At 40.6% G+C, this 26,077-nt stretch overlaps 2 protein-coding genes across 3 annotated transcripts; both read right to left on the bottom strand.

Annotated features, from left to right (window-relative positions):
- Positions 1–216: 216 nt before the first annotated feature.
- On the bottom strand, positions 217–9,405 carry cyth2 (cytohesin 2). The gene is made up of 12 exons (XM_077575372.1): positions 9,210–9,405; positions 8,018–8,168; positions 7,847–7,913; positions 7,660–7,778; positions 7,502–7,582; positions 7,158–7,270; positions 5,429–5,577; positions 5,235–5,346; positions 4,733–4,809; positions 4,575–4,646; positions 3,045–3,199; positions 217–2,515 (listed from the first exon to the last, which is right to left on the bottom strand). Exons 1-12 carry the CDS (start codon positions 9,274–9,276, stop codon positions 2,428–2,430), a joined length of 1,251 nt encoding a protein of 416 aa, XP_077431498.1. The 5' UTR covers positions 9,277–9,405; the 3' UTR covers positions 217–2,427.
- Positions 9,406–9,700: 295 nt separating this feature from the next.
- Positions 9,701–25,994, bottom strand: sphk2 (sphingosine kinase 2). 2 transcript variants are annotated; one of them, XM_077575043.1, is made up of 8 exons: positions 25,780–25,994; positions 21,272–22,513; positions 18,008–18,157; positions 16,765–16,859; positions 16,568–16,683; positions 16,259–16,468; positions 13,414–14,950; positions 9,701–12,358 (listed from the first exon to the last, which is right to left on the bottom strand). In XM_077575043.1, exons 2-8 carry the CDS (start codon positions 21,747–21,749, stop codon positions 12,296–12,298), a joined length of 2,649 nt encoding a protein of 882 aa, XP_077431169.1. In that variant the 5' UTR covers positions 21,750–22,513; positions 25,780–25,994; the 3' UTR covers positions 9,701–12,295. The 2 variants fall into 2 exon arrangements, with proteins under 2 accessions (XP_077431169.1, XP_077431170.1); XM_077575044.1 differs by lacking the exon at positions 25,780–25,994 and having other exon boundaries at positions 18,008–18,147; positions 21,272–21,404.
- Between the last annotated feature and the right edge of the window lie 83 nt (positions 25,995–26,077).

Here is a 26,077-nt window from a genome sequence, read left to right as displayed (position 1 = left end):
TTCTGATAGTTTATTCTTGGGTAGGGTGTTTAAAAAAATAAAAAATAAAAAAAATAACCTGCAAATTTCAAATATTTTAAAACGCAATATGCTGTATAAAGCAAATACTAAAAGTAACACATTCAGCAATTTTATTTAAAAATCCCCCTAAAATTAGTTCTGTTTTTCATATTTTTGGGCTGCTCAAATGGAAATAAATATAAACACACATCAATCAACAGTCAATCATCATCTTTTTATTGTTACACAGTAGTTTACTGGCACCAATGTGTGTGTGTGTGTGTTGGTGGTTTGCACCGCTTGCTACATTTACATCTAGCTCTGTCTTCACCTCACCATAGGTAAATAAATAAATACAAAATAAAGACATTTTCAGAAAGAGGTGGCTCTGAAACAAAAGAGTTTCGGTGTGCACTGTTTGTAAGATTTTGCTATTTTGACTAACTGTTTTGTATTTTTTTTGGCAACTTTGCACTTCAAGAATCCCCAGAAGGCCGAAGGCGGCCAGCAGGCAAATACGCATAAGCAATGAACGGGACACGCGGAAGGCCGTGTAAGCCTTTGTAAGCTTTGGGAGAGAAACGACTAATGTAAAAGGCAACTCACGAAGTTTTTGTTCATCAGCTTGACCGCCGCCGCGGCTGTAAAGGTCCAAATACGATCAGCTTCATCATTCAGCCTCATGCTACTTTTTTTTTTTTTTTTTTTTAAATCAAGAACTATTACTAAAAAAAACAATTATACAGCATGAAGGTTGTGAACTGCTGAAGTTTAAACTGAGCATTTTATATCTCAACGTGCAGCGGGGAACCAGCTTTAAAGTCCTACGAGGGCCTTCAAAATATGATATATCGACTTAACGAATGTGTTTATAAGATGTCCTCCTACGGTTCCCCAGCGCTGCTCTCAACACTTATTGGTGAGCCGTTTCACCGATGCGCAACAAATAATAAAGTGCAGTAAAACAAATAACATCGCTTTAGTTTAGTTACCGTCTACAAAAAAAATCATGAACACGTCAAAGCCGATTCAGCAAAAAAAAAAAACAAGGTCACAGAACGCATTTCATCTGGCTGGATCGGCGGATATTTTGTGTTCCGTGGACACCGACCCGGAAGCAAAAGAATGAAGAAACGCAAGAAAGGTATCAAATCATTTCATGGACACTTGTGCTTCACCGGGCAAAAGCGGAAAAACATCCTGGCGGCTCTTCTACTAGGCAACGAGGCACGCGCTAAAGACTTCTGGGCGACTGAACGCCTGTCAACGTGCGCTCCCGACAGTAGCTCGTACAAAACAGGAACAATAAATTAAATGGTCTCTACAAGTGTGCCATAAACAAAAAAATATGCTGACATCTATTTACAAAAACAAACAAACAAACAAACAAACGTCATACATCGTAATGAGCTGCCTATGACAAGAGGCCAGTTGAGGAGGCCAAAATGTAACGTCTTCATCTACTTGTCGATATTGTAGGCTGGTGTGATGATGCAATGTCGGAGGGAGGCTATATCTGGGTCCAACAATTGCTTATTATTATTATTATTATACAGGGTAAACCCAGTTGTGATTCACTTCTTGTAAATTCATGTATTTCTTTTTGAAACGCACCCTGTCACTCACTGTTCTTGGTTGCTTTTTCTGAAATGTATAAGATGCCACAAGGTGGCGCCAAGGCCCTGTCTCATAGAAAAGTAGGGCTAAAACATCTACAACGCAACATCGCATACTCCCTTAAGGACTACTTTGGCGCCATCTTGGGAGGAGCTTTTATCTGTAGTGCTGTGCTGCCATCTTGTGGCATCCAAAGGTAAATGGAGAACTTTTGGGGGACACTGATTACTCATGACTTTGCCAAGTCCGTACATTGAAGTAAGGGAAAGGGCTTGCACCCAAAGCCTGGCGAACAGGAAAATAGTGATTTAATACTATGCCTAAGATGCCAGAGGATGGAGCCAAAGCACTACGTTTCTATTTTATTCTTTTATTTTTATTATTAACCAGGGCTTTGGCCCATCTCATCGAAACGCCTCCCCTCAATTCAACATAGAGCCTCAGCACATCCATGCCACAAGATGGCACCAAATCACCATTTTTATATTAGTGCTTTGTCGCCATCTTTCAGGTTTCAGTAAAAACACCAAAATAGGACAGGCGCCCTCCCCCAAAAATCGCACGTACTTGGAGGAACACTGTATATGATGAGCATTTGTGCCTTAAATGTAGGGGGGGGGGGCTTTTTAGAATAGTTCCTCTGAGATATTCTCAGGACAGCATGGAGGCCCGTTTCGGGTTCCTCGCCCCCCCCGGACGTCGTGGGCAGCGTTGACGGTGGCGAGTGTGTTCGACATGGCTGCCATGGGGACAAGGAGGAGTTTGGAGGGAGGAAGATGTGGATAACAGAAGAAGGACGGAGGTAATACTCTAGGGCTGCTCTTCTTTCTTCTTCAGCGATATACGTTTCTTCCTGGCGGCGAGCATTTCGTAGAAGGGGTCCACGCTGACCGCAGATCTGGCGTGACACACGTGCGCACACACAAGCCTTGAGTCAAAATGGATGCTACACGGCTCACTGTGATGGAGGCCCAAAAGTGCCAAAAACATGAAATATTTCACGATGTCTAGTGAATCTATAGAATAATGGAACTTTTTTAATCCATCTTAGGCGGCGGCCATTTTGACACTTGCTGTTGACTGAAGATGACATCACAGTTGCTCAGGTCTCGGGTAACAACCAATCACAGCTCAGCTTCAGAAAACAGGTGAGCTGTGATTGGTCACTTCCGGTGCCCTGAGCAATATTGATGTCATCTTCAGTCAACAGCAAGTGGCAAAATGGCCGCCCCCTGAGATGGATACAAACGGCTGGATTTTGCTTCATAACTCCACAAATGTAATATTAGACAAGTGAGGTCACATGTATCATATTATTGTGAAGAAATGATTAAGGTCGACATTCCCTTGAAATAAATTCCGTTTTCCACAGTATTCTAATTCCTTGAGGTACACAATATGCATCGTTTTCCATTTTGTCGACGTACTTGATGCTGTGGATCCACTCGTCCTTCTCCTCGGGCGTGGGGGCGGAGATGCGGTACACCATGTGGTTACCCTCCACCACCCGGCCGTCCGCTTCCGTCTTGCATGCCTTGATCAGCTGACCGCGGTTGTTGGGGATGTACAACTCGAAGCAGTTCTGGTGGGACCAAGGTTATTTTAAGTTTACTCAAACTAACTAAATCTAAAAAAAATGATAATAATAATTGTGAACAAAAAAAATAAAATAAAATAAAATGCTTTTAAAAAAACAAAAACTAACTGAAACTACATTTTACATTTACAAAACTAACTATAATTATAGTGAAAATGTCCTCACTTTGTGTCTTTGGTAATTCATTTAATACATGAGCCTTTGGAGTTAATTTTAAATGTGATTTATTTCAATATTTATTTCAATATTAACCAGAATAAGGAATTTTTTTGTTTGTTTTTTGTTTTCGCTCTTTTTAAAAAAAAATTATTTTTTTTTTTAAATGGAATGAGGATTTTTTTTTTTGTGCGCTCACACATATATGGTCTCCCAGGCGGGGAAGCGAACTCACCCCCAACCTGCACCGGAGGCAAGCGACGGTAACGACTCCGCCCGGAATAAGGATGTTTTGACAGTGTGTCGCACAGAAGTGACATCATCTAGCAGCAGCCAATGGAAAAGCACCTCCAGGTGACGTCGCTGCAGGTGCCAATTTTGCGTGTTTGACTTTCGGCTCCAATGGCTCGCCTTGCCTGCTTATTCATTTAATTTAGCCGAAACGCAACACTTAAGAAGGGTGTTACCAATTTCAAACTCATTCAGTGCCAGTGACGGCTATAGACGTCAAAAATTCATTTTATCTGGGCTGGCAGTGAATGAGTTAAATATTGCACACGTAATTTTTTTTTCTTTCAAACTAACACTAATAGTAAAACTGAACTAAAAATAAGCATTTTTGAAATAACTAAAACAGCCTGAAAACTAATTACAACTAAATAAATGTTAAAAAATAAACGAAATTAACTCTTTGACTGCCAGACGTTTTCAGTGCCAGCCGATTTTAAGCATTTTGACTAATCTTTCAAGGTCCATAGAAAATTATGTGTTTGGACTATGGAAACACACATACTACCAAATGAAAGATTGGACTCTCATCTTTCATCAGAAAAAAAAGTTTGTTTCTACCTTATTCCGTTCTTCGGTAATCAACAACAGAAAATGGTTAGTTTCACCTCTGTTTTGAAACAAACGTCTTTTAACGTCTTTGGCACTCCTCCATAGGATTTTACTAAACGTTATTTAACGTTTTTGGCAGTCAAAGAGTTAAAGGTTATTTATTTTTATTTATTTTTTTAAACTATAGCAAGCCTGGTTGGGACCAGACTAGAGCGGCTTAATAGGATGCGACATGAAATAAAAACACTTGACGGCAAAAAAAAGAAGAAGAAAAAAAAAAGGTTATATTGTAATTGTGCCAATCATGCAGGCTAAATCTAGCCTAGGCAAAACAAACAACAATCTGCGCGGAATGTGATCTTACAGGTTTGCGCGGGTCCTCCACCTCACGGATGCTAAGGTTCTCCAAGGGGATGATGCCTCGGGGTTCTTTGTCCTGTTTGGAATCAGCCAGTTAAAAATCAAGGTAGCGCGTTTGTTTTAACACACGCGCGACTCCGTTAGGGAAGTGTGCAGACTCACCGTTGTGTATTCAAAGTAGTAGAGACAGTTGTCTGTGAGAATGAACCATCGCCTTTTCCAGGTTTTCACTCGTCCCCCTGAAACCGAGAGACTACAATCAGGCCGAGCCGCCCCGCATGCAAATTTTTGCCTTCTAGCAGCTAACCAGCTCTCTACGCACGCGAACGCAACGGTAACTTGGGTCAGTACATACCTCCTGAGAAAACAAGCAGCGGGCAGCGGAAGGTGGAAATCGCAGGAGAAGAAGTGGAAGATGAAAAGGGACCAGCGGGTTTATTTAGAGGGAGACGAGAGAGGAAGAGAGAGAGAGAGGGAGGGAGGACATGATACATTAGTGACACACATCACAAGCCCCGCCCCGCCATGCCATGCAGAAACAGCTCCGCAGCAAGTCACTCGGTCGCCATTTTGTTGTCAGGTAGAAACCACACCAGAAGAAGAGAACAGCAAAACTTCAAAATTCATCTGCGGTCAAATGTGTGCAGCGCGTCCGCCGCCTCACCGAGCTTGAGCAGCCAGCCCTCTCTGTCGGGGTTGAAGAAGGTGTGCGTGAGGTCGTTGCCGTCGTCCTCGGGGATCTTGAAGGGCTCGTTTTTAATACTTTCGTACAGGTTCTCCAATGAGAAAAAAAGAGGAAGAACAATCACGTTTAGCGTTTGACGTCTCGGCGGCGGGACGGCGCGGCGGTTCGCGTACTCGCAGGAGGTCCTCGGGCAGGTCCCCTCCGTCGTTGATGCCGCGGTTCATGGAAATGAAGCGCTCCACGCCCGGTTTGTCCCGCACGTTGGGGTTGTGGAGGCTGGTGTTGAGCATGATGATGGAGAACGACAGCACGTAGCACGTGTCTGGAAGCAAACGCCAAGTTCAAATCAAAGTTAACTCTTTGACTGCCAAAAACGTTAAATAACGTTTAATAAAATCCTATGGAGGAGTGCCAAAGACGTTAAAAGACGTTTGTTTCAAAACAGAGGTAAAACTAACTATTTTATATTGTTGATTACTGAAAAACGGAATAAGGTAGAAACAAACTTTTTTTTCTGATGAAAGATGAGAGTCCAATCTTTCATTTGGTAGTATGTGTGTTTCCATAGTCCAAACACATAATTTTCTATGGACCTTGAAAGATCAGTCAAAATGCTTAAAATCGGCTGGCACTGGCGACAACCCGTTTCTGAAAACGTCTGGCAGTCAAAGAGTTAAGACCGACGAAGGCTGACTAACAAAAAGTGGCAACCACATTGATGCATTTAAAAAAAATAAAAATAGCGCTGTATTGAACAAAAATAATCATGTAAGAATGTAATGAAATAAACTGGCTTTATAAAGCGGAAATAAAAGCCGAAAGTCACACACACTAAGGGTTGAACCAATTAGTCGACTAGTGAGTTGGTTTCAATACTCATCGACTCAACAGGACATCAGACTCTTGGCTCCACCCCTCACTAAGATTTGAAATCGGCGCTCAAAAGGGGGTGTTGCCTAGAAGACCGACCGGGTTGTGAATGGGAAGAGGGCTGGGCGTGGTCTGGCTGTGATTGACAGCAGCAACTCGCTAAGAAGGCGTTTAAGCAGGTGTGTACGAGACCGAGCCGATTGGGTGGCGGGCGCGACTACGTCACGATCCATAAGTGACGGAAGTCTGTAACGTCTCGTTGTAATGAGAGGACAATCTGCCAAATTGTGTTTATCTCAATGTTTAACCTTAAAATGGCACCAAACACACGATTTTTGGCCCCAAATTCAAGCTTTTAACAAAACATTCACTAAAACGTCAAAAATAATGACCACGACATATAGATAGCATTTGTAGACACCAGTTATACAGTTTATCAGCAAAAAAAAAAAAAAAAGTTTTTGTGTTGAGTTACCCTTTAAAGCTTTACGTTGACTAATCGGTAGGTAACCATGTGGTTTTGGCATCTCATCAAAATGACACAAGACTTGCAACAACAATGTGTGGGGAAATATTTGACCAAAAATGAGACCAGTTAGTATGGCCATTGTAGTCTATCCTTGAATGCAATAAATGCCAAAGTGAAACTGACAAATGTTTTTGTTTTGTTTTACATCACGTCAAAATATGTCTTTCTGTGGAACCGGTCCCGTGGCGTAAAAAAAAAAGCTGGAGACTGCCGTACGGTTCTAAAAAATAACAACCAACTCGACTTTAGTCGTTCAACCCTTAACATTCGCACACAAGAACATCTGTGTGTTGTGTATCTTTAAGGGGCGTGGCCTAGTGAGTGAGGTCAGGAGCTGCAGTCACATTGAATATGCGGTAGAAAGTTGCATTGGTGACTTTTTCTTTTGACACTAAATGTAAAATAGTGCACTCAAAAATTAATGTATTTTCACTTTCAGTGGCAGGAGCAGAAAGTCAAGAAAAAAAACGAGAGCGCGTGTGTGTGTGTGTGTATGTGTCTACCAGTGCTCTGGAAGACGCCAGGGTTACAGCGACAGTATCTCTGTGCAAAGGCCTCCATCATTCTGTCGATCTTTTGTGCTTCACCAGGCAGACGGAAACTCCACAAAAATTGTCTGCAAACATGTCAGTTACGCAACATACATTAGTCTTTGAAGCAGCTTTTTGTGCATTGCAGATGGTAGCTTGCACGAAGTCCAGCATTAAATCCCACCGATTGCAAAATGGAGTTTGTTGTGGATGGCATGCGAGAATTTGCCACTTTACGCCGCGTGATTGTCTTGCGAAGAGTGGCAGAATTCCAAACAAGACATTTGATGGGTCTCATTTTCAGAGCTTACGCTTACCTGAGGGCCTGGACGAGGTTGAGATCGGTGAACTCGTGCAGGTCAACGAAAGCCTGCAGGACTTTGATGTTGAAGTCGTCCCTGCGGCACAGCAGTGGCGCAGCAATAAATAAAAAGCATAACGGGATAAAGACGCACAATAGATTCAAATGCAGCACCTTTCTCCCAGGTAATCGCCTATCGCCGTCTTGTTGAGGCCTTCTCCTTTGTAGAGGAACTGAGCGATGTCCTCCGGAGTGTGTCTGAGCAGCTCATTCTCCACGAGAAACACGATCCCCTGCAACCACAAACACCATCTATGCTCCCCACTGAAAGACTTTTAAAGCAATATTTGAACACTCCTACCTTTTTAGGATCCATGTTGAACTTCTTCCTTCCCATTGCAACATGCCGATTTTTCTGAAGTGTTTTACTGCACAGTGGACATAAGATAAGGTGTGATTGCCACAATCGAAAGACTGTTAGCCAACATGCTAACATAGATGGTGTTTCCCGGGCTCCCTGTCCACTCCTCACCTTCCCTCTGTGCTGGCCTCCAGGCCTTCCACCTCCAAAATGGCTTCCCTGAGCTCCTCGCGAAGCCTCTGGATCTCCTGCATCAGGATCCCCTTCCTCCTGCGGATGTCCTCCAGCTCCGAGCGCTCCTCTGGGCTCAGGTCTACTGGGACTGCAAGGGAGGGGAAGCCAAGAAGAATGAGGCCGTTAGCTCTGCCGCAGCAGATAGGACAAACACTGACTGCGCTCTCACAATATAACCAGGGGTGTCTCTTTATTATCTTAAAATAAATCAGCGGCAACATTGTTACTCACATTGGGAATGACAGATTACTGCCATTGTTATCAGGAAGTTAAAAAGAGACGGGAAAGCAACAGCATGGGCTGGGCAGCAGAATTAAATTAAACATACAATGGTGTGGACAAGTTATCCATCCATCCATTTTCTATACAACTTATCCTGTTTGGCATCACTGGAAGAAACCACTAACTGTCCCTAAGGATATGTCTTCTGAGGGCTGTATTATTACCTATTTTTGACTATATGACTTAATGTAATGCAGTACGGTGAACTAGTGGTGGGCTTGTGTGCCTCAGGTGTGGTACAGGGTTCAATTCCAGGTTCCCCAAGCTGTTTAAAAAAAAAATAGCTACACCAGCTACCTACCCACTTCTTCACAAAAACATCTTCTTGAAGACATTAAATTGCCTTTATGTGTGACTGGGTTTAAAAGACAACAGTTGACATTAAAACTCTCAACCTCTAGTTCACCACCACGAATCCAAAACAAACACACACAAAACTCATCACTGCCCCCACCATCTCCCACCAACCACGCCCACTGCCCGGATCCAACAAAACAATAACAAACGGCTTGTAACGAGCCAGGATTAAGAAGCATTTTGAAGATTAAGACGCAGTGTAACGTGAAACCCAATCGACTGTCCACCGGCCGGCCTTACCTGAAACACCGGCCGAACCGATCGATATTAGGCTAACGTCTGCGTCAGTCGAAGTGTGCCACGGCGAGACTGTTTTCTACAATTTTAACATGTATTTAAGTACATTTTCCTGCCCGTTTACGTTTAACTGTGTAGTGAATTCCCTCTTTGTCACACCCAATCAAATAACAAGCGAAAAGCGACTCGGGCTAGCCGCCGCTAGCTACATGATAACGTCTCCATAAAACTAGCTCCTATTTTAGCGACTTACTGTAGTCCAAGTCATCCATTTTCGGCGCTTTACTTTTAGGCATAAATATTTTCGAGTCGACTGTCATTCAATAGAAGAAAAATGTGGATATATATGCAAATATATCCTCAAACGTGAAAGAAAGAGAAAACACGACTACTAGTGGTTTCGATACGTCGGGCCGGAGACAAAGAAGGTGCCCACACCGGAAGCGGTGTCGTGTTCGAGAATAGTGTTTCCGGTCAGAGTTTTCTTTTTCAAAAGTCTGAATGTGCTTTTTATAGATAAGTGCTTTCACTCAGATTTTTTTTTGTCTCCAAAATGCAATATTTTGATGTAAAACTGAAATTTACAAATAAGCATCTCAAACATGTCTCGTGCGTGTGTACTTAATCTCTATAAACCTTTCACAGTACTATAATCAACAAAAACTGTATATACTTAGTTGTGTAATTGCAGTAAAGCAACCTCATTCCCGATAACATAAGGAGATAAAACAATATACTCAAAACTGTTTTTAAGTTACATTTATTCAAAACATATACACATATGAACTGTACACTAGAGTCGTGTATTTTCTTCCATCATTTTAGTAATAAATTCAATTTCCTTACAAGCAGGGCCACAATAGCTGAGTGCATGGCATTATCAAATTAATTTGTTCACTTCCAACATCTCTTCATATTGTACATTTTGGCAAGTGTGAGTTGTGATATTCTTCTTCGTGGTGTTGTTACAAACCAAGACTGTTACGTCATTGTGGTAGACTAGCTGTACTGTGCATAAAAAAAAAGAACAGAAAATATAACAAGCAAAATAGCAGCCTGGTGAGCAGTGAAAAGTAATCCGCTTTTTGTTCGAACAAGACTTTCAACAGATTATAACACAAAGGCATTGATATCTCCAGGCATGACCAGGACATGCGCTGTGCTGACAAGGACCCAAACAGTTCACACACTATCTTGACTGGTTGATACAGTGCACATGCTATTGATTTGACCAGTTCATCAGCAGGTCTCATAATTACATTTACACAAAGCAGGTCATCATTTGTCACCCCCTTTTGTCTGATTCCACTTTAAAAAAAATAAAAAATCTGCGCGGTCATTGAATGCAAAGCTCGACTCATTGACATAATTTCCGTTGCCAATGTTGTCAAATTGATCTCTCCATCTCGTCCTATTGCGAACACAAAAAAAAACGTGTTTTTGTTTTTAATTTGTTTCTACATTTAACTTTCTCAGCTAAAAATGTAAAACTAATTGACAAATGTTATCTCTTTTACATTGATCATTTAATGTAGCATCTGCTCTAAGGTACTTTTACTAGTGCTTTGTTTCCTGCAAATGACTGCATCTAAAATATGAGTGCATTCTAGTGTTGTGAGTTTAGCCCCTTTCACACTGCCTCTAAAAGGTGGCATTTCCCATCCCTTTTTAATGTTGCGGTTCAGTATAAACAATATGGAACTGGAGTCCACTTTCTTTCTAGTGACCCAAATGATACATTGTTAGAGATACAAGTCATCCCTCGGCCGATTGGAGCAAAAAAAAAAAAGTGAAACTAGTGCTAGAAGATGGTGAATATTTCCCCAAGAGGCTTTAAGACGCTTACTTTCAAGCCAAACATAAAACAAAGGGAATTAGATGTGTATTTTAAAACAACCACATCACTTTGAATGCGTCTGTTAGCTTAATGCTAACACACAATGCTAAAAGCCATGGATGGCGTATGCTGCATTCGAGGATGGTCGGAAGTCGGACTTTTCCGAGTTCAAACCAGGAAGTGTGTACGGGAACGCCCCCTTGAACTCGGAAATTCCACTTGCGAAGTCGGGGGGGAAAAAAAGGACCCTGACTCCGCCGCCGTACTACAAGTGACGTCGCTCTACACTGGAGACCCCTTTGGAAGCACCAGACGTGAATGGTAAAACACAATTTACTATATATATTCGACATCATTTCACGTAACGCAACGTACGTGACAGTATGCCGCTATCGCCCTGCATGAAATTATACGACGAACTACTAAACTGTATGGAATCCTTATGAAATAAGATAAAAACAATAAATGAAGCAAAATTGCGAGAGGGAAAGTTCGCTGGAGGTCAAAATTTGTATTGAGGACCAAAATAAAAAACAATTTATCACTACCCGCCATTTTGGTTGTTTACTTTCGCCTCGAACGCCTTATTTACGACCATCCTAGCAAAAAAAAAAAATTTTTACAATAACCTTTTTACCAAAAAATCTTCTAATTAGCAGATTAACACGTTAGCTGTTCACAATGGGTACTCCTGCCAGCCTCTGGCCAATACCTTTCAATATGCATTCGGGTTCGAATTTCCCGCACGTCAAATCAAGTATATTTTTTTTATTCAGGCTGAATAATTCCCTGCTTTCCTTACACATTAATAACGTGGGTAGTAGTAGAAGACTAGTAGACTAGTCTGCACAGCCAATTTCTTGGGTGAGTTCTGCGTCAAAGGTCGATAAATGCCTTCTGTTATGGCTCTGTGTGAAAGAGGCTTTCATGTGCTGCACCCAAAATAACGTTAGATGTCCTCCAGAGGATTATTGAGTGCAATGTAACGTAGACATCAAATCATTTTGCGTGTAAAGTGAAATGAACTTGGCTAACCACTGAAGCTGTAACTTTGTATTATTTGTTCTGTGTCAATTGAATGTTCGTCTCCCTGTAAGGCAAAATACTGGTAGTGCTTCTGAGCATGCATACTCTCATGTATACATACACCCAAATCATGCACAATCTGCGCAAAAAAAATAAAAATAAAAAAATCAGCTAACATTCGATTGTTCTTCCCTCGTTATTCCAGGCTGTGCAGTTTTCATGCGTCTGCGGGTTCGCTAAACGTAATCCCACATCTGTGCAATGCGGTGCAGTTGTCATCCATTTTTCTAAAACAAAAATTAATCCCTGCATTCCTGCTCTAAGGACGCATTGGCTCGGTAAAGTCACCCCCCTTTTTCGTCAAAACGGTTTTGTGCAATCCAGATTACTTCAGTCCGTCAGAGCACACACGCGGCAAGAGAAATGACAGAATTGAGAAGTGAGTGCGTTTTTGAATAGCTTCAACAGATCCCTGATTAGAACCTGGTGACCTGCACTCCCGAGTCACCGACAATGAGGCGCGCCATGGAGGGATGAACCTGCAATGTACGTAAGGATGACATGTCAAAAACATACAAGTGACTTGATTATAAAGAAAATGTCAGACAATTGAAAGGGATTTGGTTGTATAATTTTAAACATTAAAATGGCTCGTTAGTCTCCTACAAGGGTCATGAGGTAACCATGAGGTAAATCCGCACAATACAATAATAGGGGCTGGCCGATTATTGGTGGATATTGGACCTTTGCAAAATATGACTATTAGGCTGGAGTTTTGCTAGTTAAATACCTTTAAAGGGATACTTGACTCATTGAGCCATTTTCAGTAGTCAAACATTCATATTTTGTCCAGAATTAATTTGATAACTTCATTATTTTTCATGTACAATTAATATCTTTAAAAAAAACGATTTTTCCACTTAGTGTCGACTGAAGATGACATCACCCGTGCTGAGGAAGTAGGTAACGACCAATCATGGCTCATCTGTTTTCCGAGTTTGGTCAGTAAACTGAGTTATGATTGGTTGTTACCTACTTCCTCAGCACAGGTGATGTCATCTTCAGTTGACAGCAAGTGGAAAAAGTGTTTTTTAAAGATATTAATTCTATATGAAAAATAATGAAGTTATCACATTAATTATAGACAAAACATAAAATTTTTACTGCTAAAAATGGCTAAATGAGTCACGTATCCATTTAAATTAGATGAAATTAGTGATAGATCGATTTTTTGAGGCCGATACCAATAACTGATAATTCAAGCCGATATTCATTTGCGGTAAAAGAGAAAATATTAGCGTAATTTTTTTTTAAATGTGCTTTTTCTTTTAATTTTAAACCTAAAAAATGATAACAAAAATTGCAGGGAGCTTTGCAGGGTCAACCGCATTGTGTTGAGCTAAATTAAAAACTAAGCAAGTAAATAGTTCCCCAAAGTTTTTTATTGTAAATAAAGTTTTCCAAAATTTTAACATGATTTCTTACATATTTTTTATTTATTTAAAAAAAATAAGTGTAGGGAGTTCCCAGTGTCAGCATAGCTTTTTATAAAGTGGAAATTTCAGGGAAAAAAAGAAGCAGTAATTCAACTGACCTGCGCTTGCAAGGGCCCATACGGCACCAGCTCTCCGTCCACAGTGAGGGTCCCGCGCGTGGACAGAGGCTGCAGCCTGAAGGCGCGGCAGGAAATGTGGCTGACGTACGGCGAGCTGACGGAGTGATGCGTTCCTCGCTCCATGGCGAAGAACAGTCGCAGTAACGTGGCTCTGGAAATGCCCGCCCGCACAAAAGTCAGGTGGATGAGTCCGTCGTCGAACCGGGCCTGCGGCGCGGCGTGGAGGTCGGCTCCCAGGTGGGACTGATAAAGGGCCAAAACCAGGACAAAGTCCCCCTCTATCGTGATCCAGTCTCGCGTGGGGAGGGGTTGATCCAGGGGGGGCAACAAGTCATCTCTCGGGACATTTAAAGGCAACGTGACGTAAGGACGGTTCTTAAGCGGTCCGGCCGGCTCGGCGATGTCAAAGCTGAAGGATGAGGACGGCGTGCGTATGGAGGGCGTGGGCGAGGCGGACCCGGGCGTGTTGGGGCGCGGGGCCAGGTAGGACGAGGAGTGCGGGGAGGCACAGGAAGGCGAAGACGGCGGCGTGGGGGACAGCGAAAGGGACAGCGACGGGAGTTTTGGCGGCAAGGAGTTGGAGTGGGAGTGCTGCAGGAGCGAGAGGGGCCTCGGCCGTGAGGAGTTCTGGTTCTGGTCCACAGTTCTAGGTTTGTAAGAGAAGGGGGAGTGGCGAAAGGGGGAAGAGATGGTGAGGGCCCGTTCACGGGCGACATCGAGAGGGTAGACCTCGTTCTCGTAGTAGCTTCCGTTCAGGTCCACGTCCTCAACTCCATAGGAGGACGTGGAGTTGCAGTCGGCTTGACCGAACAGAGCGTTGGCGATCTGGCTGGACGGAGCCGAATTCTTCCTGAGGGACTGCCGGGCTTCCTGGCGTCCATCTTGGTAGGCGAAACAACCCTCATCTGCCTCCAATCCCTCGCCCAGCTCTTCAGCGTGAACCACCCCCTCACCCTTTACGCGGTCTACCCCATCCCCCGCCCGATGCTCCTCCTCCTCCTCCATCTCACCCGAGTCCTCCTCTGTTCTTCCCTCATCCTCGTGTTGGTCTTCAATCTGCGCCAGTCCGCCGTCCCCTCCCACGCGGCAGCCGCCCCGTTCCCTCTTCAGCCTGGCCTCTTCCATCTCAACCTCCCCCTCGTTCTCCTTCTCCCTGTCTTCCATCAGGCTGCTGGCCCTCACCACACCCGTGCCTCCTCCCCGGGCTCGCTCGCGCCTCCTCTCTCTTTCCCGCTGCCTCTCCTCCTTCTCCCGCTCGCCCTCGCCCCGACGTAGACTCCGCTGTTCGCTGATGCCCATGTCGGAGGAGGTGCGATGGATGGGGGGTTTGCAGAAGCCCTCCAGGCCCTCCGTGATGCTTCGGGAGAGGGGCCTCCTGGGCGGGGGGGGCGTGGCGTCCGGTGACGAGGCCACGGTGGCGGGCGGGAGGTAGGAGAGGCGACCCTTGTAGGAGCGGAGGGAAGCGATGCGCACCAGCGTGCCCAGAGTGAAACGGGCGGAGCCCAGGCCTCGATACCTGCCGGCACATGAAAAAAAATTATTAAATCAGCTCCGCTAAGCTCAGAAAAACGTTCAGTGCCAAGGTCGAGTTATGTCATTTGATCCGTTTTTATTTTATTTGGGAGGGGTTGCGATGAGTCTGATGCGCCGGCCCTTTAAATTGAAAGCACGTTGAGGAGAGGTAATGAGACAAATGGCCAGCAGAGGGTAGCGGTGCACCATTTTAACTGAAAATCCCCTGTTTGCCAACTGTTTACAGTGGGGGATGTAAAAATAATCACATAACTTTTTCTTCACTAGTCTAAATATTTAATATTGCGTAAGTAGAATATGAGTTAAGCAGCAAAATCCAGCTGTTTTTATTCATCTCAGGGGGCGGCCATTTTGCCACTTGATGTTGACTGAAGACGACATCACAGTTGATCAGGTCTCAGGTAACAACCAATCACAGCGCAGCTTAAAAAAAAAACAGGTGAGCTGTGATTGGTTGTGCCTGAGCCCTGAGCAACATTGATGTCATCTTCAGTCAACAGCAAGTGGCAAAATGGCCGCCCCCTGAGATGGATTAAAATGGCTGGATTTTGCTGCTTAACTCATATTCCACAAATGTAATATTAACTCTTTGATTGCCAAAAACGTTAAATAACGTTTAGTAAAATCCTATGGAGGAGTGCCAAAGACGTTAAAAGACGTTTTTTTTTTTCAAAACAGAGGTGGAACTAACCATTTTCTATTGTTGATTACTCAAAAACGGAATAAGGTAGAAACAAACTTTTTTTTTCTGATGAAAGATGAGAGTCCAATCTTTCATTTGGTAGTATGTGTGTTTCCATAGTCCAAACACATAATTTTCTGTGGACCTTGAAAGATCAGTCAAAAATGCTTAAATCGGCTGGCACCCACGGCATCCCTTTTCTGAAAACGTCTGGCAGTCAAAGAGTTAATCAAAATGTCATGTTTAGACTAGTGAGGTCACATGTATCATATTATTGTCAAGAAATGTTTAGGTTGACTTCCACTGTAAGGATAAAAGTATAACAAAAGTAAATGTTTTACTGTCAACATATCACATGACCAAACTCAGAAAACAGCTGAGCTGTGATTGGTCGTTACTTGAGCCCTGAGCAACTGTGATGTCATTTTTTGTTGACAACAAGTGGCAAAATGGCCGCCCCGGTGAGATGGATAAAAACGGGTGGGTTTGGTGCTTAACTCATATTCCACAAATATTAACCAAAATGCTATGTTTGTAATAGTAAGGGAGCAAACAAAATTTTACGCTAAAGAAACTTTTGGGATTGTTGACGTTGACTGCATATCTCACCTCTCGCTTTCGATGTCCACATCCGACACGAATCCCCAGGCGACGGACAGGAAAGAAAAGAGCCTCCTTGGCGCGGCAGTAGCAGCGCGGCTGCTGTTGGTGGTGGGCGGGCTCGTCGTCACGGAGACCAGGTCCATGGGCCGCACGCCGCCGCGACACAGCAGGAAGCAGCAGTTCAAAAGGAGCGGCTCCCGAAGGCACATGTCATACCTAGGGAAAAAAAAAAAAAAAAAAAAGTTTGTCTCTAAACAATTCATCGATTATCAGTCCATATTTTCCACTGGATTGTGAACGAGCAACGTTTCCTACCCGGCATTGTGGTTGATGGACCCAGCCAGCGCGTTGCCGGAGCCGCAGGGCAGAATGCCAACGGGCGTTTTTATTGCTTGCTCCCAATCTGGACGCTCCATTAGGCCGTTTATCACCTGCCGGATGGGACCGCAGCACATCGTATCACGGTGCCGGCGCGTGTAACCTGCGTTAACGTTCACCTTATCAATTCTCACCTCGTGCAGGAGGCCATCTCCAGAAATGATGACCACGCCGTCCCACTGTGAAAGCGATATCTCCCTGATAAGCTCTCTGGCGTGGTTTTGACGCTCTGAGGCAGATTGAGACACAGTAAGCAATTTTTGCAACAAAAATGATTTCTGTAGAGTGAATTTGACTCTAAATAAGAGTCTGTTTGGTTACACTCTAAACAGAGTAAAATTCACACTTGGAAGAGAGTAAAATATTAAGTGAGCAAATTTGACTAATTTTACAGAGAATTTGCCTATCCCATAAAAAAAAACTGATTAAAGACTGCTCAATTTTGCAAGGAGAGATTTTGACAAAATTTTACTAGTTGATTAGTTAAATCATTCACTGCCACTGACGACTATAAATGTAAAAAAGTAATTTCAACTATTTCTATTAGTTTAACTGAAGACATGCGATCAATTACGATTACAAATTTTAATTGCCTGATGCCCCTAATTTTTTATAGTTTTTTCTTTTTTCTTTTTTTTTTTAAATCGCGTCAGGCGATTAATTTTTTTTTATATTAATTAATCGCTTGACTTCAAAAGCTAACTCACGATTAATCACAAATGTTATATCTGTTCTAAATATACAATAAAACAAAAAATCTAGGTTTTCATACTTGTGTTAAAAGTTAAAAAAAAAAGTTAAACTGATAGAAATAGTTCAAATGATGATTTTTGACGTTTATAGCCGTCAATGGCATTTAATTAGTTTATTTTTATGCTAGAGCACACAGAAGGCTTAAAGCAATGGTAGTTATTACCAAAAAACGACCAGCAGGTGGCAGCAGAGTATAAGAGATCAACCAGGGCCATGTTGCAAAAAAAAAAAAATCTTTTCCCCAGTGTTTTGAGCAGATTTGTAAATAATGATGAAACTTCGCTATATTCTAATGCTAATTGCTGCAAATCGGAAACAGATACAAATATATATATTTTGTTCCTGATGAAAGAAGAGACGCTAATCTTCCATGTTTTTATAGCAATAAAACACAATATTCTGTGTTCCTTGCAAAATCAGTCAAAATTCAGCAAAACAGCCTGGAGCGAAGGGGGTTGCTTCAGTGAAAATGGCTGCGAAGTGAATGAGTTCATAGGTTTGGAAAACATCGGATAGGCAAATTGTCTCGCACACACTAAAAATACTTTTAGAGTAAAATTTACTCCACAGAATTTACGGTGCACCATAAATGTGATGAGGGTACGTTAGCCTTATCAGCGCTACCTGTCTGTATCAGGTTGTAGCTGATGTTGGCCTCCCTGATCATGGGCAGGATGTGCGTCTGACACCACTGCATTGCCTGTCCTCTCCCGCTGAAGGGATTGACCAGCAGAAGTAGTCGCCTGGGACGAGGTAGGAGGCTTCTGGAGAATTCTTACGAGCAAAAAAAAAAGAAAAAAGGAAGGAGAATTCATTAGTGGGGCAACATCATCGCTACGGCATTTTAAAAGCAGGCCAAGCGGGATGTGAGGTCAACTACTACCGTATTTCACACAACCCAGTCTGTCAGTAAAGAATCATCCACAGCAATATTTTCCCTACTACTTAGATGATAAAACCACACGCTCAGATTAATCTTGGATTACGCAACAACAATCCAGCAGCGCTCGAGCACAAGTCAACAGAAAAACCACTGAAAACTCGTTCCCGGGCACTCCGACAAAAGCAAACAATGGAGGAGAGATGATGGATGGAATACGTGGCTGGGTTGAACTGGGGACAGCAAAGGGATGGTGAGGTTTTAGTTGAGGTCAGGAAACAAAAGGAGAGAGGGAGATTAGACACTTTAAAGATGCAAAGGAGGGAGGAAGGAGACGGGAAAGGAGGTCAGACGCTGGCGAAGCGCAAAGGCGACGGCGAAAAAGGTCAACGCGCAAGTACAGGGAAAATTGGTCAAAAATTCCATCCATTTCAAGGGTTGACCTGCCTGTTGTTTTTCTCAACTCGTCTTGAGAGCCACAAAAATGTCCGCATGTTCTTGGTCACTATGACATGCAAGTTATATTTAGCAGCAATTTACAAAGGACGCAGGAATGAAAATGGGAGGAGGAGAAAAGAGGTTTGTGGTGAACTCCAGCGAAACAAAGAATGTATTTTTAGTGCTTTTTAATGGAAACGTCAATGCAGTAGTCCCTTTGTAAAATGTGCTGCAATTTTAGCAATAGTCGTGTATCAAAAAATGACTGTTGACAAAGCCGACAAATGCATGATTGCAAAATATTCGAATATTTGGAAGTACTTTTGCTGTTCATGACCTGAAAGTCACGATACGTCACGATACATAAACACATCACACACGTAAGAATGCTTGAAACTCAAAAGTGCGGTACAGGCTCCCTCTAGTGGTATGACAAAGAAACACTGCCTTTGTACATTTCAGTTGTATTTAACTTATTCAAGTCATAATACGTTCCTTTTAATTTTTGAGACCGGTTTCTTTTAAAACTTTTATAAGGGAACTATTATTTACCTTGTGTTATAAATGTTATATATATTTATTTAACCACAGCTTGAGAAAATGAAAAATCTGACCCCAATTTTTTTTTTCATCATATAGTTCTTTTTTTAAAGCAACTTTATTTTTTAGATACATCATCTTGTGTACAATATATATTAATAAATCACAGATAAATGTTTTTTTTAATTTTTTATACAAAATTTCAAATTAAAATAAAATATACATATATATTTTTTCTTAAATGCAAAAATTTTACTTTATTTTGTCAGGTGCATCAAAATCTGACATTTTTTTTTTATCATATAGTTCTTTTTTTAAGCAACTTTATTTTTTAGATACATCATCTTGTGTACGATATATATTAATAAATCACAGATAAATGTTTTTTAAATTTTTTATACAAAATTTCAAATTAAAATAAAATATATTTTTTCTTAAATGCAAAAACTTAACTTTATTTTGTTAGGTGCATCAAAATCTGACAATTTTTTTTAATCATATAGTTTTTTTAAGCAACTTTATTTTTTAGATACATCATCTTGTGTACAATATATATTAATAAATCACAGATAAATGTTTTTTTTAATTTTTTATACAAAATTTCAAATTAAAATAAAATATATTTTTTCTTAAATGCAAAAACTTAACTTTATTTTGTTAGGTGCATCAAAATCTGACAATTTTTTTTAATCATATAGTTTTTTTAAGCAACTTTATTTTTTAGATACATCATCTTGTGTACAATATATATTAATAAATCACAGATAAATGTTTTTTAAATTTTTTATACAAAATTTCAAATTAAAATAAAATATATTTTTTCTTAAATGCAAAAACTTAACTTTATTTTGTTAGGTGCATCAAAATCTGACAATTTTTTTTAATCATATAGTTTTTTTAAGCAACTTTATTTTTAGATACATCATCTTGTGTACAATATATATTAATAAATCACAGATAAATGTTTTTTTTTAATTTTTTATACAAAATTTCAAATTAAAATAAAATATATTTTTTCTTAAATGCAAAAACTTAACTTTATTTTGTTAGGTGCATCAAAATCTGACAATTTTTTTTAATCATATAGTTTTTTTAAGCAACTTTATTTTTTAGATACATCATCTTGTGTACAATATATATTAATAAATCACAGATAAATGTTTTTTTTTAATTTTTTATACAAAATTTCAAATTAAAATAAAATATATTTTTTCTTAAATGCAAAAACTTAACTTTATTTTGTTAGGTGCATCAAAATCTGACAATTTTTTTTAATCATATAGTTTTTTTAAGCAACTTTATTTTTTAGATACATCATCTTGTGTACAATATATATTAATAAATCACAGATAAATGTTTTTTAAATTTTTTATACAAAATTTCAAATTAAAATAAAATATATTTTTTCTTAAATGCAAAAACTTAACTTTATTTTGTTAGGTGCATCAAAATCTGACAATTTTTTTTAATCATATAGTTTTTTTAAGCAACTTTATTTTTAGATACATCATCTTGTGTACAATATATATTAATAAATCACAGATAAATGTTTTTTTTTAATTTTTTATACAAAATTTCAAATTAAAATAAAATATACATATATTTTTTTTCTTAAAAATATACATATATTTTTTTTCTTAAATGCAAAAATTTAACTTTATTTTGATAGGTGCCTCAAAATCTGTCTTTTTTTTATTATCATATAGTTCTTTTTTTAAGCAACTTTATTTTTTAGATACATAATCTTGTGTACTATATATTAATAAATCACAGATAAATGTTTTTTTTTAATTTTTTTATACAAAATTTCAAATTAAAATAAAATATACATATATATTTTTTCTTAAATGCAAAAATTGAACTTTATTTTGATAGGTGCATCAAAATCTGTCTTTTTTTATCATATAGTTCTTTTTTTAAGCAACTTTATTTTTTAGATACATCATCTTGTGTACAATGTATGTTAATATATCACAGATTAATATTTTTATTTATACAAAATTGAAGCAACCAAAACAATTCGTACTCACCCGTTTCAGCAGTGACCGGCACCCCTCGGAGTAAACACTGCACGGCGGCCGACCACCGCTCCGCCTCGGTCCTGCTCTCGGCCAGGTATGCCCTCACCTGGCGGCGGCGCGACACCCCTTTGCGTCGTTTACCCGGCGGGTACCAGTAGAGCACCAAGAGAGCGGGCGCGGGGGCCCGGGGGCAGCTGCATCCCACCAGCTCCGACAGGGGCAGCAGCAGACGGGCCTCCTTGCCCGGACGTGGCGACAGACGCTGGATGTGGATGTGCACGTGGGTGAGCGTCAGGGCGTAGTTGGAGGGCGGAGCCAGCGTGGGCGAGGCGGCTGGGGAGAGCCCGCTCGGACCGCCGGGGCTGTTGGGGGAGCTGTTGTTGTTGCTGCTACTGTTGTTGTTGTTGTTGCCGGACTGCAAGCTGGCAAACTGTCCGTGAAGGAGGGCTTCCGATAGGGGGAAGGAGGACGGTTCGGGCGAGCGCATCCTCGCTTGCTGGAAGCGGACGGTATTTATCAAAGCAAAAAAAAAAAAAGTAAATAAAATACAAGTCTAAAAAGATATGAGGTGAAGTTCAAATGTTTGAAAAAACTTTCAGTTCTTGAATTTACAATAAAAAAACAGTTTTTGTTCCCATGTGTCCTTCTCAGTGTCATTTAGTTTCCAGTTCATTGTGTAAAATGGAAGCTTCCAGTGTGTTTACAGTTTTACTCCCGGTCAGCTTATAATTTAACATAAAAAATAAAAATCCACGAGGTAAAACAAAAATAACATCACGCCTTAAGGCAATTTAGCAGCTGCAACAACAAGAAAATATATTTTTAAATAATTAAACAGACATCAGGTTCCACTGAGAATACTGATCCAATGAGTAAGACTGAAAACAAATCAACACCTTGACTGCACAAGGAGGCTCGAAAACGTCATTAAATAAACATTTGTGTTGAGGCTGCCTGTTACGTGCTGGACAAACAAAAAATAAGTGCAGGATTATTCTTGATTTGGACAAGAGATTAATAATAATAATAATAATAATAACGGACAAGGAGTGCCTTTTTTGTTTTCCTATCCTCCTTCTGAATGGCGGCAACAGCAGAGAGACAGGTGGACAGGAGACAAAAACAAACAAATAAAACGGACATACACACAAAAAGACAAAAGAAAAACAAGGAGACAGGTCCAGGTGGCTCCTTTGTTCATGTCATGGTAAAAATTCCAAGCGTCACGTTCCCTCCCGGAGGTCTCGGCTCCTGCATGGAGACGACTCAGGTTAAATGCAATCCGTTTTTTTTTTTCAACTTAATGCGTTTTTTTGATTTTTTTATTAGCTTGGTTAGCACAAATCTACTTTTAAAAGTGCTTTTGGGTTTCACTGAAAATGTTCTTAAGATGTTTCTACTGCTAATGTTATGCTTACTGAACAATGAGTGTTTACATGGCAATAGTATTGAATTCACATTTTGTAAGTTTTTTAATTTTGTCAATGAAAGATATAGGGATAGACCGATAATCAGCGCCAAAATTAAGCATTTTATGAATTATAATTATTATTATTAAAAACTGTTATTTTTTTCCGATGGGCGCTTTTCTCCTCCGTCTGCTCCGAGTCAGCGGCTGTTGACTCCCTGCAGCATTGGCTCGCCCACAGCACCATCTGATTGGTTGCTCGTGCAGTGCTAACAGCCGATAAGCAGCAATTAGCAACTATTAGCCCGCGAGCTAACGGCTAACTTGCGGATTAACGGCTATTTGGGAGTTGTCCAAGGGTTAGCGTGTGGGTGAACAGTTAGCCCAAAAGCTAACAGTTAGCTCGTGAATTAGCAGCTATTTGGGAGTCAGCGTGCTGGTGTATGGTTAGCCCGCGAGCTAACCGGCTAGCTCGCGAATTAACTCTCTATTAGGTTAGCCCTTGAGCTAACGGTTAGCTCGCGGGCTAACCTTATAGTCGTTTTTTTTTTTAGCTGCTATTTGGGAGTTATCCCGGGGGTTAGCGTGTGGGTGAATGGTTCGCCCGCAAGCTAACAGTTAGCCTGCGAATTAGTGGCTATTTGGGAGTTGGCATTATATTTGGTGCAAACATGATGGCAAACAAAAAAACTTTAACATGTTACAAATCACAAAAGCTGTTTAATAAACATGTGCTTGAAGTCATTTAAGCAGTCAGGTGCTGAAGTTTTATTATTTTAATGTTAAAAATTTTGACACCACCCCCTGCAATTGTATATTGGCTTCAAATATCAGTTATCGGCCTCCCAGACTACCGATAATCGGCCCTGAAAAAAGCATAACAGTCTATCTCTAGAAAGATAGGATGTGAGTACCAGGGGTGCATGATGCGCTAATTTTGTTTTCGCTGAGACACATTGTGAGTCAAAGTCACACTGGCAACTTGCTGACGCGCAACATCCACTGTGGCCAAAGGCTTTCAAGACAACGACCACATCTGCCTGGTATTTCTTACAATTTGGCCATACAAAAAGTGCAACTTCGACTGGTATCACTTTATTTCTAAATAACTTAGAAGATATTTTTGTTTTTGCCCTTGATGGAGATAATGCTCAATTATGGCTAAATTGATATGGATGTACTATACAGTATTTTTGCATTGTGTGTTAGCATTAAAATTTCCTGAGGCAAAGTTATTTTCTCTTGCGGTTTAAAACTTCCCTTATTTAGCCCTTTTCATCAGTAAAAAGTTAATATTTTGTTGATAATTAATTTGATATTTTTATCATTAACATAATAACTTTAGAATCACGTTTTGCCACTTGTTGTCGACTTAAAATGACATTCTCAGGCCTCAGGTAACAACCAATCACGGCTCATCTGTTTTCTGGGTTTGGTCATGTGACATTCGCAAGCTGAGCCATGATTGGTCGTTACAACATGTGATGTTATTTTTAGTCGACAGCAAGTTGCAAAATGCATTTTGAAGTGGTACTAATTGCGCATGAAAAACAATGAAAGTATCAAATTATAGACAAAAAATCGACTTTTTATTGCCCAAAATTCTGACTTCAACTCATTAAAAAAAAAAATACAAATATTATTATTGTTGACTGACTGCCAAAATATAGCAATGATGATTAAATAAAATGACCAATATTAAGAATCTAAAAACATCTTGAACCACTGAGAGACGACTTCTGGTGTGTCAAAACCTTCAGCCCGCGAGGCTGAATTCTTCCAGCGCCGCTTTGATGTGTCAAAGTACAACACATAGCGCTATCAATGCTCAAATATTCAAACTTCATGAGGCGGTCATCTCTTTCTTTCAACTTTTTACGACAGTCAGGAAGCATTATGCAAGCTGCGCCGCAGACAGAATCAATGCCTGGCCGATGTCCTGTTTTGATAAGCGTCGCGTTCCAAATAGGAGCAGCCCTGCAGCCATTGTTGCACCTTTGGTCCTTGAAACAGGGCGTGGTATACGTCAAATAATAAGCGGGCTAATTTGGACTCCTGCACAATGAAGCTGCTGTTGACTTGACTTGCGGGGGTATTTTGGGCATGTGTGGGCAAGCTCTTGCTTTTAACCCCTGAGTGTGTCTTGTTTTTAGACGCTCAACATTAAGCTGTCAATTAACAGCTCAAGACCACAATTAGAAATAGGACATATATATATATATAATTTTTATTTTTTTTTTTGGTGAGTTTTGATTTCTAATTGCGCTTTGTGATAATTTTTTTTATGTTTACCGTGTTCTTTGTGCTCTTTATGTTACTTTAATGTGTATTGTGTTCTTTATGTATGCATTGTATCGCTATTATGACATAATTGTACTTGACTTTATCGGTCCAAATGTTTTTCTTTAATCTAATTAAAAAGGTGTTGAGGACGGGCTTTAAACTACAGCTGCGACCCCTACAAAATATTTGTTATCTTGAGTAATGAATTCGAATTTATGGATACACGCACTAAGCACTAGCTCATTTTTACTTTGGACATTTAATGTATTAATAGAAATGTACTCATTTTGGGAGCCTAATTTAGCATAAATTTGAAAACTGCGTGTGCTCGTTGAACTTTAACCAACCGGTGTTGTGCGAATGTTAGCTGGCAAGACTCTTGATAAGAAGATCGAGATTAATTTCAAAGTCCGATCTACACCACATACTAATTAACACGAAGCGTTGTAATTTATCCAAGTACATTTGATTGTGATTATTGGCGACTTTTTACTATAACGGTTAGCTAACAGTGCTAAAGTAACGATGCGCCAACTGGAAGCTAGCTTGACTGTTTACGGTCCTCGAAGCGTAAACCGATTTAGTGTCAAATTCATCATTAACGGGCTGTAATATATAAATATATATATTCAGAATACTTGAAAAGCTGCTATTTTGCAGGTTCACGGCTAGCTGAGTGTTAGTCGAGTGCAAGTTGGCCAAGACGTCAGCTAGCTTAGATTCGGGCTTAATTCAAAGCGGACACTTTTTGACATTATGAAGCAGTCAACATTGAATTAAACGTAGATAGATTTTAAAAAAGAAGAAGAAAAAGACAGCGCCGTACCTCATCTCGTCTGCCGTAGCAGCGGTTGGTTCTTGTGACAAGCGGTGTGTTGTGTTGTGCTGCAGGAAGTGTGCGCACGAACTGCTGCTGTTGCTGCGCTGAGCGGCGCAAAGGAAACCCAATGGCGAGAAGGAAAACATTGCAACACCCTCCGACATTCTCCAATCATTGACAGACCATCGCTCACTTCCTGTTTGGGCCAGAAAGCCTCACACGGGCCCGTTGCGTGATGACTTGCTCTTATTGCGCTTTCATGGCAAAGCTGCCCAATGGAATGAAATCATTCTTCAAGGTTGGA

The sequence above is a fragment of the Vanacampus margaritifer genome, chromosome 9 (assembly GCF_051991255.1).
Source record: "Vanacampus margaritifer isolate UIUO_Vmar chromosome 9, RoL_Vmar_1.0, whole genome shotgun sequence".
Lineage (NCBI taxonomy): Eukaryota > Metazoa > Chordata > Actinopteri > Syngnathiformes > Syngnathidae > Vanacampus > Vanacampus margaritifer.
The sequence above is the reverse complement of the archived record's forward strand: the minus strand, read 5'-3'. Positions and strand labels throughout refer to the sequence as shown.

Excerpts from the sequence above, each read along its gene's own strand:
- cyth2 (XM_077575372.1), bottom strand. The coding sequence starts at position 9,276 with ATGACAGTCGACTCGAAAATATTTATGCCTAAAAGTAAAGCGCCGAAA. Across the intron at positions 7,914-8,017 it reads GAGGCCAGCACAGAGGGAAG|TAAAACACTTCAGAAAAATC; the intron begins GTGAGGAGTGGA and ends TCCACTGTGCAG. Across the intron at positions 7,779-7,846 it reads TCAACATGGATCCTAAAAAG|GGGATCGTGTTTCTCGTGGA; the intron begins GTAGGAGTGTTC and ends TTGTGGTTGCAG.
- sphk2 (XM_077575043.1), bottom strand. The coding sequence starts at position 21,749 with ATGCGCTCGCCCGAACCGTCCTCCTTCCCCCTATCGGAAGCCCTCCTT. Across the intron at positions 18,158-21,271 it reads GCCGGTCACTGCTGAAACGG|AATTCTCCAGAAGCCTCCTA; the intron begins GTGAGTACGAAT and ends TTTGCTCGTAAG. Across the intron at positions 14,951-16,258 it reads GTGGACATCGAAAGCGAGAG|GTATCGAGGCCTGGGCTCCG; the intron begins GTGAGATATGCA and ends ATGTGCCGGCAG.